The sequence below is a fragment of the Crinia signifera genome, chromosome 11, assembly GCF_055691185.1.
Source record: "Crinia signifera chromosome 11, ASM5569118v1, whole genome shotgun sequence".
NCBI lineage: Eukaryota > Metazoa > Chordata > Amphibia > Anura > Myobatrachidae > Crinia > Crinia signifera.
In genome coordinates, this window is record NC_139227.1 from 119,517,183 (window position 1) to 119,532,712 (window position 15,530).

A 15,530-nucleotide genomic window follows, 5' to 3' on the forward strand; every position below is an offset into this window, starting at 1 on the left:
CGTCCTCTTCGCTCCATCGCTGACCGCCGACTGACCTCTCACCTAATCACCTCCTCCCACTCCCATGTCCAAGACTTCTCTCGCTTCCCCCCCTGAACTGGAACAACCTCCCGTCACCCATCAGGCTTTCTGATTCCCTTACCTCCTTCAAGCGCTCCCTCAAAACCCACTTCTTCGGACTAGCCTATCCCTCCTCCTAACCTCTTTTGCTCCTTCTATCCTGCCTACCCAACCCTCCATCCGTTCCTACTTATCCTATTGTTTTTCGTTCGTCCACCCACCTCCTTTTTAGTCTGGTAACTCCAGGGACGTGCAGTCAGGGGAGGCAGAGCCTCCCCTGTCATTAATGATTACTAAAATAATACAAAGAAAATACTTATGACACATATGTGTCATAAGCATTTGCTTTATTTTAGAAAAAAAGTGGTAAAATGATTATTAAAATTGGTTACAGAGGCACCAAGAGCGGTGCCTCCGAGTGTCAATGTTAAAGTTCTGAACTATGAGGCGGGTAGGGGGCAGGGACAACTAGCTGTTGTCAATGCCCATTAGAAAAAGCATTACAGGCGGCACCTATAACGGTGCCTCAGTGACAGTCAGGGATATGCTTTCTGTTTCTGGCTATATGAAAGCACGCCCCTGTCACTGAGGCAGATGTGATTGGGCACAGTGGCGCTGCCTCAGTGACAGGGGTGTGCTTTCATATAGCCAGAAACAGAAAGCATGTCCCTGACTGTCACTAAGGCACTTCTATAGGTGTCGTTGTCTCCCCCTCCCCCCCCTCCTAAAGCCCCAGCCCCGGCGCTAATCAAGAGACTAGTGGGAGATTGACTGATCCCCCTCTCCCACAGCGCTAGCCCCAGCTCCAGCGCTGAACGTAAGACCAGCCCCCTTAACCAGCCATCCCTGTCCCCAGCCCAGTGCCCCCTATCTAACCAGCAATCCCCTTTCCTAGCCCAGTAACCCCCCTATCTAACCATCCACCCCCTTCCCTAACCCAGGGTCCCCTATCTAACAAGCCATCCCCTTCCCTAGCCCAGTACCCCACTATCAAATAAGCCATCCCTGTCCCCAGCCCAGTACCCCCCTAAGCAGCCATTCCCCTTCTCTAGCGCAGTGCCTGCCCTATATAACCATCCATCCAACAGCACAGTGCCCCCCCCATCAGCTGGGGTGGTAGAACAATGGGCATACTCCGTGGTGGCTTGGTGGAGCCAGTACAGACAGGGTCTGTGGGGAGCGCTGGGTCTGGGTAGGAGCTGGTCTGCCGGTCTCTGCTGCTTATGTAGGCGGCTGCTCCCACACTTGCCTGTCAGCGCAGAAGCAACGCGGACCCAGCGCTGCCCACAGAGCTTGTCCGTGCTAGCTCTAACAAGCTAGTGCCTCACCATCCCCTAACCTCACCGCACGTCACTGGGTAACTCTTATGAGCAGGGCCCTCCTTCCTCACGTACTCACCCTACTGCTTTACCTCACCTGTGCTCCTGTCCTGTTCTTCCCTTCCTCTACTTCATCTTCAGTCTCCTCGACAATTTTGACACCTACTTCATAACTGATGCTGATTTTAGTTCTACCAGCTATACCCCTATTTATACTGTATTTTATCAACACACCTTGTACGTTACCTTGTCATTTGTTTTTTGTTTGCTATGTACGGCGCTGCGGACACTTTGTGGCGCCTTATAAATAAACAAACTACTACTACTTCAGCAGAAACTCAAGTTTTATTTAATGAATAGATTTTGCTATCATATGATAATATGCCACCAAGTTCTTCTCCATGTTTCTGCCACGACGGATGGAACTGTCGGATGGAATTGTCGGATGGAATTGTCGGATGGAATTGTCGGATGGAATTGTCGGATGGAATTGGAACTGATGTAAATTGGTGGCAGGCTTTCGGAAAGCCTCACAGTTTTTTGACAAGCTTGTCACGGATCCACTCGAGATAGTACTGAGTGGAGGTGTACACTCCAGGACTTAGTGCTTGTCCGCAGCCGGATCCCCAGCTGGTTATGCCCACCACGGAGAACGTCTTAGAGCCTGGATATTTGCACATCAGCGGCCCCCCACTGTCTCCCTGTATGGAACAGGAAAAGATAAAGTCAATAGAAACACCTGGTTACTTTGTAAGCAGTCTATAAAGCAAGAAACAAAAATAAAACACAATAAGGCGTTGTGCCCATTAGATCCTAGTGTCCGTTGGCAAATGGTACGTGGAAAGGAGACACTTGGATATACGGAATTTATTGCCTGGATGTTTCCAGGCAACGACCAAGTGGATGTCCATTTCCACCGAAACAGGGAAGGTAACAGTGGAATATTTTGAAAACTGGGGGTTAGGAGGGAATAGAGGGGGCAGAGTCAGGGACACTTCTATATTTATGGTGCCGGCTTCACTCATACACCCATCTATGCCCCTCTGTTATAGCGCCAGGGTCCCCTAGTGCAGTGGTTCCCAACCCTGGTCCCCAAGTACCCCCAGCAGTGCACGTTTTCCAGGTCTCCACACAGAATCACAAGTCACATAATTAGCTCCACCTGTGGATTTTTTAAAATGTGACTGAACAATGAGTGCAGCTGCTGGGTGACCTGGAAAACGTGCACTGTTGGGGGTACTTGGGGACCAGGGTTGGGAACCAGTGCCCTAGTGGATGAAGGAGAAACACCCATTTGGTGACCACAATGCCTTAAGCAGCCCTCAATGCGTTCGAACATTTCTCTCTCTTCTCTCTTACCTGGCAGCTGTCAATCCCGCCTTGTTCGTATCCTGCGCACACGTTGTATAATCCCACCGCGCCATTGTACCATTTTCTGCTGTTGCAGACTTTGTTAGGGATCATTATAACATGGGCCTCCTGCATGATATCCGACGGTTCCGCGGCTGCAAAAGAAAATAACCTGAGTACTTCCAGTGACCAGAACCTAGTGGTAAAAACATCCGGACACTTTCATTTCCGCAAACATTATTATTAACCTTCTGAGCGCCGAGTGAATTTGTCAAAAAGGGGTAAAAATTGCCATAGCAAACATCTGTTTTCACCATAATGACCTGTAATGTTACCTTATACAGGTCGAGTCTCCCGTATCCGGAGATCTCTTTTCCGAAATATTCCAAAATCCATATTTTTTTTTAGAATATTTTTGTTTTGTTTTTTTACCGCCTGCCCCTTTTTTTCATACTTGCCAAGTCCCCCGATGTCCACGGCGGCCTTCAGGACCTTCTTCAGCTGTCCCAGGGGTGCATTGAGCAGGTGCGTCGGTTACTTCACCGGCGCACGTCTGCAAACTCGCGCAATGCAACCCTGGGACCGCTGAAGAAGTTCCTGAAGGCTGCCGTGAATGCTGGGGGACACTGTGGGACCATCGGTGGGAACCAGGTTAGTATGTTAAGAAAAAAAAAATCCAAAAGCCGGAAAAATCCCTTATCCAAAATGCTTGTGGTCACATCAGGGATACTCAACCTATATAGGAAATATCTTGTTTTAAACAACTTTTTTATTCAAGTTTATATAACAAATGTGAGGGATGCCGGCATTTTGTTGCGGATATTTTGAACATCTCCCTGGACCTTCACTGATAGAGTATCTGGAAGATCAACATAGAAGAAATGAACTGTCAATGGGTCAACTGTCAATGCATTATGCTGATTCCTGGGCGCTGTGATCAGCGCTGGTGGTCCCCAGTGACCCAAAAGACACGTAGCCTGGTAGTCTGGAAGATTTCTGGGCATGCGACTGGAGAGGTTCATTTATTAGATCATGGTGCATTATGCAAATTGAAGCTAATAGAAAATAAATGGGTAATGGATAAGTAATAGTCAGGTAACCGTTGTAGTAAGAATAGCCTGTAAGCTTGCGAGCAGGGCCCTCTTACCTCTTCATCTGGCTGTTATTACTCAGTCATGTTTGATTGTTTTTCCCCAATTGTAAAGCACAACAATATATGCTGGCACTGCATAAGTAATTGTTAATATTATTTATAATGATAAAAGAAAAGCCAGGCTTACAATCCTCCGTCAGCACCCCAAATCCAGCAATGTAACAGTCGGTCATTAGCTTGACGTCGGCGGATTTCACCGGAAGGCACGCAGGCTGAATGTAGTCATTGTATGAGATTGGCTTATCTGCGATGAGCAAGGCGATGTCATTGCGCTCTTCGTCTGCGACGTATTGCTCATGTACAATCTTTTTGGATATGCCACGTATCTGCACTCCTGTTCCCAAATCTGACAGCTGGTTGGTTCCAAACACCATTCTCCAAGTGTAGACCTCACTGAAACAGACATGAGATTAGATGTAAAAAGATTAGGCAGCCACATTTACGGTCAGACCTCAAAGGCGATAGGCTTGCGGCGGGCACATTATTTAAGTAGTGTGATCGTATATTATGAGGGTTCCCCCACTAATGGTCTTAAAAACAGTCCCAATAGCGGTCTGTTGGTATTTCAGTAAGTCAACGTAACCCTCTTCTGTTACCCCCTAACTCTAACCCTCCCTAGCAGCAGCCTAACCCTTCCCCCTCCTCAACCTGACGCAAACCCTCTGTGCTAGTGCCAAACCCTAATCCCCTGTACCCCGCTGCCTAACCCCGCCTTCTAAGTGCCTATACCTTACCCCCTCCACGCTGCCCAAATGCCCCGAAGCATCGAAGGGACAAGTCGAACCTGTATTCCTTTGAGCTCCCCCCGGCTGGGCTCCTTCCGACGCGGCACTTGATCTGCAATTTATTGCATGCGATTTATCGTATGTAATAAAACTCCTAGGGAGCTGCCAGGGGAGTTCAATGGGAATCGGATGCAATGCATCGTGATGTGCCGCTGATGATCCGATTCCGATAGCTCTACAGGATCTGATCTGATGCACACGGGAACGAGCATCAGATCTGATCACGTCAAACACCTCCGATTTTGGGTCAATTTCACCTGATATATCGGCCTGATCTGTCGAAATCGGATGAAATCGGCCCAAATCGGCCCTTTGTATGGGTACCTTAACCCTTCCACAGCCTAACCCAAAGTCCCCAATAATTGTATAGTGTGTACTTACCATTAAAGAAGCATTGTAATAATTTTTATCCTTTAAGGTCGCCCCCCCAAAAAACTAAAATTTTCGGTACATGTGAGTTATCCGGACGCCCGATTTGAAAATCGGGTCGGATCGGGCACATCGCATCGCATCGCATGCGACCATCGGATGCGATGCGATGCGATGCGATGCGATGACCCGATTTTTCCATAGGAATCAATGTTAAAATGGACTGAGTCCATTTTAACATGGAATTCAATGGGAAAAAGGGGTCCTTTTCATACCCCTACTATCCAAGTGGGCATGGAGTTGGATATAAACCTGTGGCGAGCGTAGCGAGCCACCGAGCCCGAAGCGTGGCGAGCGTAGCGAGCCCCGCGAGGGGACACGGAATACCGTCCCCTCGCCACGCTTCGGGCTCGGTGGCTCGCTACGCTCGCCACAGGTTTATATCCAACTCCATGCCCACTTGGATAGTAGGGGTATGAAAAGGACCCCTTTTTCCATAGGAATCATTTTAACATTGATTCCTATGGAAAAATCGGGTCATCGCATCCGATATCGCATGCGATGCGATGCGATATCGCATCGCATCGCATCTGATTGTATGCCTTAACTTAAGGCATACAATCAAAAAATCGGGCGTCCAGATAACTCACAAGTACCAAATTTTCTCACGAAAACACACATGGGCTCTTTTGGGGGATTTGTTTCACCTGCTTAAGGCAAGAGAAACATCATCTCCGATAAGCAGCGACTCATGATAGTTTATCAGGGATAATTGATTACCCGGCAAAGCTGTGGTCGGTTAATGGTTAAAGTTTAAATGGTGGTACGGCTTTTACTAATGTACAGAAACTCTGTATCTTAAATAAACACAAATCAAATTAATTATATGTAAATTGAAAATAAGTACTGTGCGTCGTGAGTGTGGGATGTGAGGGCGTTACTTACTTTCCCCGGCCCTTGAAGCAGTGCGCAGCAGTGATGACCCACTTCTCATTCAGGATGGAGCCTCCACAAAGGTGTAGATAGGAGTCGTAGTCCATGAACTCTTGAATGCTTACAAGCCACGGCCAGGATCCAGGTAAAGCATCTTTTCCTCCAACAATGCGGGAGCCAAATTGTTCTCCCACCAGGGGGCGCCTTCCACATACTACAACGCAAAGGGACACGTTATTCCGTGGCAAGCACAGTAAACAATTCAGAATTAACGCCCATACACACCGGGCGATTTTGAGCGAATAGCAGCTCAGTTTTGCCCTTTGAGCTGCTTTCAGCCGAAAAGCCGCCCGGTGTGGACGGCCCGGCAGATGAGCAGTGATGCGCGCTGCCACATCACTGGAGGGGGGACAGCTTTCCTTAGCATCCTGCTATACAAAGCTTCCTCCAGGGGTGGATGACTGTGTCATGTGTCAACCATTGACCTTTTGTCAGTGTCGACCGTCTGCGTGTTGTCCTTTTGACAGTCTGTCGATCTATAACATCCCTTCCAACATGACCCATTCCAGGAGGAACAAAATGCTCTGTGGCTGGACATCCATGCGCAGTTGCAGAGTTGCAGCCCAGTCCAAAATTCAAATAGGGGAGCCCCACCAACTGCCACCCGAAACACGTGGACTCACTGGCAAGGGTGGCTCCCCTATTTGAATTTGCGACAGTGGTGCAGTCCCACCTCTGCAACTGTTGATGTCCAGGAGCAGAGCATTTCGGGTCATGTTGGGAGGTATGCTATAATCTGGATACCGGCAACAAAAAAATGTAAAATCATGTGTCCCGAATGAAAGGGTTATTACTGCTACCCTAATTAAATAAACTACTTGGGGGTGATTTAACAAAGCTTGGAGAGATCGGAGATACAGTAGAGAGAATGAGAGATAAACATGCAACCAATCAGCCCTTAACTGCCATTTTCCACCGCCTGCCACGTGGCAGTTAGGAGGTGACTGGCTGGTGCTTTCTCTGTCTCCACTTGATAAATCTCCCCCTAAATGACCCCACATTGGCAGCTATTGACCAATATGAATTTTGCTTATCAATTCTAAAATAATAAATGACGTATAATAGATGCTATATTCCAATTGCTAGGCCTAAACATACAGAGAATTCTTGCACGGCGGCGATTACATTTATCATTTGAAATAATATATTGCGCTTTCTATATCCCATCCTTGATATAACGAAAAGAACGTTCTCTCCGCATTCAGTTACCCTGTACGCTAATCCTTCATCACTACTCAAATAATGGTGACGACACAGCGGTCACATCCACCATACACACTTACACCAGCCTATACATACTCACCACTAGGAAGCGATGTGCGGAAATGCTTGATGCTAGGGATGGGTGCGCCAGCGAATTCATTCACAAATACCCAAAAAAGGGCGATCCTGATGAACAGAGGGAGCATCATGGCAACCTGTGCTCTGCTCTATCCACTGGGACTGAATGCAGCCAGGAGATGTCCCATAATAATCTCAGTGGGAACATTGTGACATCATGAATGAGAATGATGATGTAACAGTGTGATCTCATGGACCTGCATCTCTGTAGTCTAGAAGATTGAATTTTATATATATATATATATATATATATATATATATATATATATATAAGCATACTCTGCAATGCCTGGAGCAAATTACAACAAACTTTGTTCACATATGTCTTACAATCTGGAAATCATAATGTGGGGTAAAACACCCATAGCATCCCCCGTTGGGGGTCCCAAAAATGGGTCAGGGAAGCAAGATATGGCAGATTTGCATAACACAGGGGGTAAAGGACATGGGGTTTAAGAAAAGAAACAAACTGTGGTCAGATCCAGAAGCCCACCACAGACAGGTGTATGCCGGTCACTCCACGGGCCCGCCACAGACACATACCTCCCACAGACACATACTTATCGGGGGAATGTCCCGATATTTTGGGACATTCCCACGTCCCTCCCGCCATCGGCAGTGTCCCGCGGTGGGGGGGTGGGGGGACGTCAGTTGGGAGTCCCCCCTGTAGCCCGTGAATAGACGCTGTGCGCATGCACACAGCATCTATTCTTGCAGGCAGAGGGGCTGGGGGCTGGCGAAAAACGGGGGCACGCACCCTGTCCCTCCCCAGCATCTGCAAAAGTTGGGAGTTATGCAGACAGGTGTATGCCGGTCACACCACGTGCCCACCACAGACAGGTGTATGCCGGTCACACCACGTGCCCACCACAGACAGATGTATGCCGGTCACACCACGTGCCCACCACAGACAGGTGTATGCCGGTCACACCACGTGCCCACCACAGACAGGTGTATGCCGGTCACACCATGGGCCCACCACATACAGGTGTATGCCGGTCACACCACGTGCCCACCACAGACAGGTGTATGCCGGTTACACCACATGCCCACCACAGACAGGTGTATGCTGGTCACACTACGTGCCCACCACAGACAGGTGTATGCCGGTCACACCACGTGCCCACCACAGACAGGTGTATGCCGGTCACACCACGTGCCCACCACAGACAGGTGTATGCCGGTCACACCTTGTGCCCACCACAGACAGGGGTATGCCGGTCACACCATGGGCCCACCACAGACAGGGGTATGCCGGTCACACCATGGACCCACCACAGAATGGTGTATGCCGATCACACCATAGGCCCACCACAGACAGGTGTATGCCGATCACACCATAGGCCCACCACAGACAGGTGTATGCCGGTCACACCATGGGATCACCACAGACAGGGGTATACCGGTCACACCACGGGCCCACCACATACAGGTGGATGCCGTTCACGCCACGGGCCAACCACAGACAGGTGTATGCCGGTCACACCATGGGCCCACCCCAGACAGGGGTATGCCGGTCACACCACGGGCCCACCACAGACAGGTGTATACCGGTCACACCACGGGCACACCACAGACAGGGGTATGGTGGTCACACCACGGGCCCACCACAGACAGGGGTATGCCGGTCACACCATGGGCCCACCACAGACAGGGGTATGCCGGTCACACCATGGGCCCACCACAGACAGGGGTATGCCGGTCACACCATGGGCCCACCACAGACAGGGGTATGCCGGTCACACCATGGGCCCACCACAGACAGGGGTATGCCGGTCACACCATGGACCCACCACAGACAGGTGTATGCCGATCACACCATAGGCCCACCACAGACAGGTGTATGCCGATCACACCATAGGCCCACCACAGACAGGTGTATGCCGGTCACACCATGGGATCACCACAGACAGGGGTATACCGGTCACACCACAGGCCCACCACATACAGGTGTATGCCGTTCACGCCACGGGCCCACCACAGACAGGTCTGCCGGTCACACCACGTGCCCACCACAGACAGGTGTATGCCGGTTACACCACATGCCCACCACAGACAGGTGTATGCTGGTCACACTACGTGCCCACCACAGACAGGTGTATGCCGGTCACACCACGTGCCCACCACAGACAGGTGTATGCCGGTCACACCACGTGCCCACCACAGACAGGTGTATGCCGGTCACACCTTGTGCCCACCACAGACAGGGGTATGCCGGTCACACCATGGGCCCACCACAGACAGGGGTATGCCGGTCACACCATGGACCCACCACAGAATGGTGTATGCCGATCACACCATAGGCCCACCACAGACAGGTGTATGCCGATCACACCATAGGCCCACCACAGACAGGTGTATGCCGGTCACACCATGGGATCACCACAGACAGGGGTATACCGGTCACACCACGGGCCCACCACATACAGGTGGATGCCGTTCACGCCACGGGCCAACCACAGACAGGTGTATGCCGGTCACACCATGGGCCCACCCCAGACAGGGGTATGCCGGTCACACCACGGGCCCACCACAGACAGGTGTATACCGGTCACACCACGGGCACACCACAGACAGGGGTATGGTGGTCACACCACGGGCCCACCACAGACAGGGGTATGCCGGTCACACCATGGGCCCACCACAGACAGGGGTATGCCGGTCACACCATGGGCCCACCACAGACAGGGGTATGCCGGTCACACCATGGGCCCACCACAGACAGGGGTATGCCGGTCACACCATGGGCCCACCACAGACAGGGGTATGCCGGTCACACCATGGACCCACCACAGACAGGTGTATGCCGATCACACCATAGGCCCACCACAGACAGGTGTATGCCGATCACACCATAGGCCCACCACAGACAGGTGTATGCCGGTCACACCATGGGATCACCACAGACAGGGGTATACCGGTCACACCACAGGCCCACCACATACAGGTGTATGCCGTTCACGCCACGGGCCCACCACAGACAGGTCTGCCGGTCACTCCACGTGCCCACCACAGACAGGTGTATGCCGGTCACACCATGGGCCCACCCCAGACAGGGGTATGCCGGTCACACCACTGCCCCACCACAGACAGGGGTATGCCGGTCACACCATGGGCCCACCATAGACAGGGATATTCCGGTCACACCATGGGCCCACCACAGACAGGTGTATACCGGTCACACCACGGGCCCACCACAGACAGGGGTATGCCGGTCACACCACGTGCCCACAACAGACAGGGGTATGCCGGTTACACCATGGGCCCACCACAGACAGATGTATGCCGGTCACTCCACGGGCCCACCACAGACAGATGCATGCCGGATACACCATGGGCCCACCACAGACAGGTGTATGCCGGTTAAATACCCCTAAAGGACCCCACATTGGCAGTTATTGTCCAATATGAGTTTTGCTTATCAATTCTAAAATAATAAATGATGTATCATAGATTCTATATTCCAATTGCTAGGCCTAAACATAGAGAATTCTTGCATGGCGGCAATTACATTTATCATTTGAGATACCCTATTGCATTTGCTATATCCCATCATTGATATAACGAAAAGAACGCTCTCTCCATATTCAGTTACCCTGTTCACTAATGGAAAAAAGGGGGTGAGAACAAGTTCTGTGGCAGTGCTAGAATTAATAACTTGATAAAGCTGCATTGTGGGAAAGCAGCGAAACGCGTTGGTGACCCCACCAATACCCTGATCTCTGTCCTGCTGGACACTGTTCATTCGCGGACTGAACATCATTCATTGCTGTCCTTCAAACAGCAGGAAATACCCCATTGCCTCTAGTGACCGTGGACTTCACTCCATCTGTCTCAAACGGCCACCAACTAGAGAGGACTCACTCCCCTCAGCAATTGGGAGCTACTCATTTCCTCAGCCCACACGGGCTAATCATTGAATACCCCGACATTGGCAGCAGCCCACATCCCCTTCCATTGGACCGGATCACTGCCCCCTCCCCCCGCCATCCGTCCACAAGTGGGGAAGAATTTCCTGGAAACTCCTCTAGTGGCCACAGAACTCATACCATCTTCTCCAGGCCACACACTAGAGAGGATCCATCTCCCATTGGCTGGGTGCTCCTGTTCCTTCATTTGCCTAACGGGGCTCGTCACTGTTTACGCTGACAATTGGGAGGCATACCCGATACATTGGACATTGCCCATTCCAACTTACCAACGGCAGGACGATCACAAACCTTTTTGCCGTACACCATGGGTCTTCAACCTATGGCCCTCCAGATGTTGTGAAACTACATGTTCCAACATGCATTGCCACAATTTTTCCTATAAGTGCATGCCAAAACTGTCAGGGCATGCTGGGACATGTAGTTCCACAACATCTGGAGGGCCACAGGTTGAAGACCTGTGCCGTACACCAATGTCCTAGGAGTGGTAACTATACCAAGTATTAACTGTTTACATTAATACTGATTTATTCAGAATTACAGAAACAGGCCCAGCAGGCAGAGTGGTATATCAAGTATATATCATTTCCTTTATTATTTATGTGTATATCATGTATTATTCCAGTGGTTCCCAAACTGTGTGCCTAGGCACCCTGGGGTGCCTCAAGACACTTGCAGGGGTGCCTTGGATTGGTGGTCTAGGACAAATTCAATAGGCAAAACCAGAGTTTGTGGCCTCCAATCATGAAATATGTGGCAAGCAAAAGCATATATTGTTCCTCACTACATAATTGATCCTAAGGTTGATATATAAACACAATTTACTTAATTTAATATTTTTTCTAAACTTCTCATCAACAAACTTTTGACCTAGGTGTGCCTTGAAAAATATTCTGATAGTCTAGGGTGCCGTGGTTCAAAAAAGTTTGGGAACCACTGTATTATTCTATATAAATTTTAACAGAATACTGTATATACAGGTTGTTTAATAATATATTAAAATTGCTTGTAAAGATCATCCAATCTTTTAACATCCACCATTTTTTAAACCATTTAATTCTAGCGCTGCCACATAACTTTTTCTGACCCCCCTTTTTTCCATTTGTCCTTATCGGGTCTAACTAACCCGCTAGTGCAGCTGCCCCCAACTCATATCCTGCGCCCCCTGGTGGACACTCCCACACGGTGTCCCCCTAACCCTTGTTTTTGTTACCCTGTACACTAATCCTTCATCACTACACTGAACACGTAAAATAGGGGTGACGACACAACGGTCACATACACCCTACATCAGGGGTGGCCAAACCTGTCCTCAAGATCTACCAACGGTGCATGTTTTCCAGGCAACCTGTGGATCTATAGTAGGAATGAATGCAGCAGGTTTTAAAATGTGACAGTTAGTAATGACTACAGCTGTGCATCAGCTAGGTGATCTGGGGAATGTGAGTTAGTAATGACTACAGCTGTGCACCAGCTAGGTGATCTGGGGAATGTGAGTTAGTAATGACTACAGCTGTGCACCAGCTAGGTGATCTGGGGGAATGTGACAGTTAGTAATGACTACAGCTGTGCACCAGCTAGGTGATCTGGGGGAATGTGACAGTTAGTAATGACTACAGCTGTGCACCAGCTAGGTGATCTGGGGAATGTGAGTTAGTAATGACTACAGCTGTGCACCACCTAGGTGGTCTGGGGAATGTGACAGTTAGTAATGACTACAGCTGTGCACCAGCCAGGTGATCTGGGGAATGTGACAATTAGTACTGACTACACCTGTGCACCAGCTAGATGATCTGGGGGAATGTGACAGTTAGTAATGACTACAGCTGTGCACCACCTAGGTCATCTGGGGAATGTGAGTTAGTAATGACTACAGCTGTGCACCACCTAGGTGGTCTGGGGAATGTGACAATTAGTACTGACTACACCTGTGCACCAGCTAGATGATCTGGGGGAATGTGACCGTTAGTAATGACTACACCTGTGCACCAGCTAGGTGATCTGGGAATGTGACAGCTAGTAATGACTACACCTGTGCTCCAGCTAGGTGATCTGGGGAATGTGAGTTAGTAATGACTACAGCTGTGCACCACCTAGGTGGTCTGGGGAATGTGACAGTTAGTAATGACTGCACCTGTGCACCAGCTGGGTGATCTGGGAATGTGACTGTTAGTAATGACTGCACCTGTGCACCAGCTAGGTGATCTGGGGGAATGTGACAGTTAGTAATGACTACAGCTGTGCACCACCTAGGTGATCTGGGGAATGTGAGTTAGTAATGACTGCACCTGTGCACCAGCTGGGTGATCTGGGAATGTGACTGTTAGTAATGACTGCACCTGTGCACCAGCTAGGTGATCTGGGGGAATGTGACAGTTAGTAATGACTACAGCTGTGCACCACCTAGGTGATCTGGGGAATGTGAGTTAGTAATGACTACAGCTGTGCACCACCTAGGTGGTCTGGGGAATGTGACAGTTAGTAATGACTGCACCTGTGCACCAGCTGGGTGATCTGGGAATGTGACTGTTAGTAATGACTGCACCTGTGCACCAGCTAGGTGGTCTGGGAAATGTGACAGTTAGTAATGACTACAGCTGTGCACCAGCTAGGTGATCTGGGGAATGTGACAGTAATGACTGCAGCTGTGCACCAGCTAGGTGGTCTGGGAAATGTGACAGTTAGTAATGACTACAGCTGTGCACCAGCTAGGTAACCTGGAAAACGTGGACCGTTGGTAGATCTCGAGGACCGGTTTGGCCACCCCTGCCCTACTTACACCAGCCTATACATACTCACCACTAGGAAGCGATGTGCGGAAATGCTTGATGCTAGGGATGGGTGCGCCAGCGAATTCATTCACACATACCCAAAATAGGGCGATCCTGATGAACAGAGGGAGCATCATGGCAACCTGTGCTCTGCTCTATCCACTGGGACTGAATGCAGCCAGGAGATGTCCCATAATAATCTCAGTGGGAACATTGTGACATCATGAATGAGAATGATGATTACACTTACCAGACTATCCCCTACAAGCAGGGACACAGGTTCTGGGGCTTGAAAGCCCCAGAACCTGTGTAATTGATGAGAATCCCAGTTTAAAAGATGTTCTGCTAATCCTATATCATGCCTACTTTAGGGAACAGCAATGGCAATATATATATATATATATATATATACATACATACATAATTACATAATATATATATATATATATACATACACGTTAATATGGACCCCTATGGAGCAGCGAGCCGAAATGTGCGATTTAGGGGTAAAATTGAAGCAATTTAGGGGTGATGCAGACTACATTTATTTAATACTGGTGTTGCCCCTGTGTCTACCCCTATGGGTTTTTAAACTACTATCAGCGCTGGTCCATAAATCAAAACATGTCCCCGTCTGCCAACCTTCCAACTGTCCACATTTAGGGGGTTATTCCTAATTCGACCTGACCGCACAGCCGGAATTTACAGCAACCGGTGAACAGCTGTGGGAATGGATGTGTACACCACGCGAAGACGTCGCAGCAGATATGTCCAAAACCCATGGTAACAGGCTCACCCATCGAATGCTTTTTGCACTGGGCACAAGTCATCGCAGGCTCAGAGTACCTCAAGACTCGGGTCACTGTGCAGTGTGAAATCGCCAACAGGACAAAACCCGGGTCAGGCAACACGACCCCCGGGATAAAAGAAGGGTTTGTCCTGGGTTGCTGGGCAGTGTAAACCGGTAACCCGGGTCCCGTTTACACTATAGGGAGGAGGCAACATCAGCTCCAACTGCTGCCTCCTCCCCTGCCCACAATGACGTGCCGCTGCTCTGCCCTGCCCCCCTGTAACGTCAGCGACCTGGCGTATTGCAAATGTCGGGTCGCTCCGGGGACGGACCACGTCCAAATTCGATGTGACCCAGGATTTTCTGGGTGAAAGGGGAACTACTTGGCAGTGCGATGGGAAAGGCATATCCGGCCTGGAGCTGACGTCACACACCCTCCCCTCTTAAAACGCTTGGGCATTCCTGCATTTTCCCGGTCACTCCCAGCATTTATTTTGGCACGGCTACAGTAGCTTGTTTTTTCTTGGCACTCCCATGAAATGGCCGGTTACCACCCCTAGACGCCAATGTCCTGTCAATCACCTTGCAAATCAAAAAAGTAGCAGGATGTATCACTGGTCAGCATTGCGCATGTGTACTACGGGCTGTACACAGGCGCAGTGTATCGATA

General features: G+C 49.8%; 1 protein-coding gene across 2 annotated transcripts; it reads right to left on the bottom strand.

Annotated features, from left to right (window-relative positions):
* Positions 1–1,722: 1,722 nt before the first annotated feature.
* On the bottom strand, positions 1,723–14,273 carry LOC146045589 (acrosin-like). 2 transcript variants are annotated; one of them, XM_083164551.1, is made up of 5 exons: positions 14,099–14,273; positions 5,982–6,183; positions 4,010–4,275; positions 2,739–2,884; positions 1,723–2,080 (listed from the first exon to the last, which is right to left on the bottom strand). In XM_083164551.1, exons 1-5 carry the CDS (start codon positions 14,205–14,207, stop codon positions 1,910–1,912), a joined length of 894 nt encoding a protein of 297 aa, XP_083020677.1. In that variant the 5' UTR covers positions 14,208–14,273; the 3' UTR covers positions 1,723–1,909. The 2 variants fall into 2 exon arrangements, with proteins under 2 accessions (XP_083020677.1, XP_083020676.1); XM_083164550.1 differs by lacking the exon at positions 14,099–14,273 and adding an exon at positions 7,333–7,498.
* Positions 14,274–15,530: the final 1,257 nt, after the last annotated feature.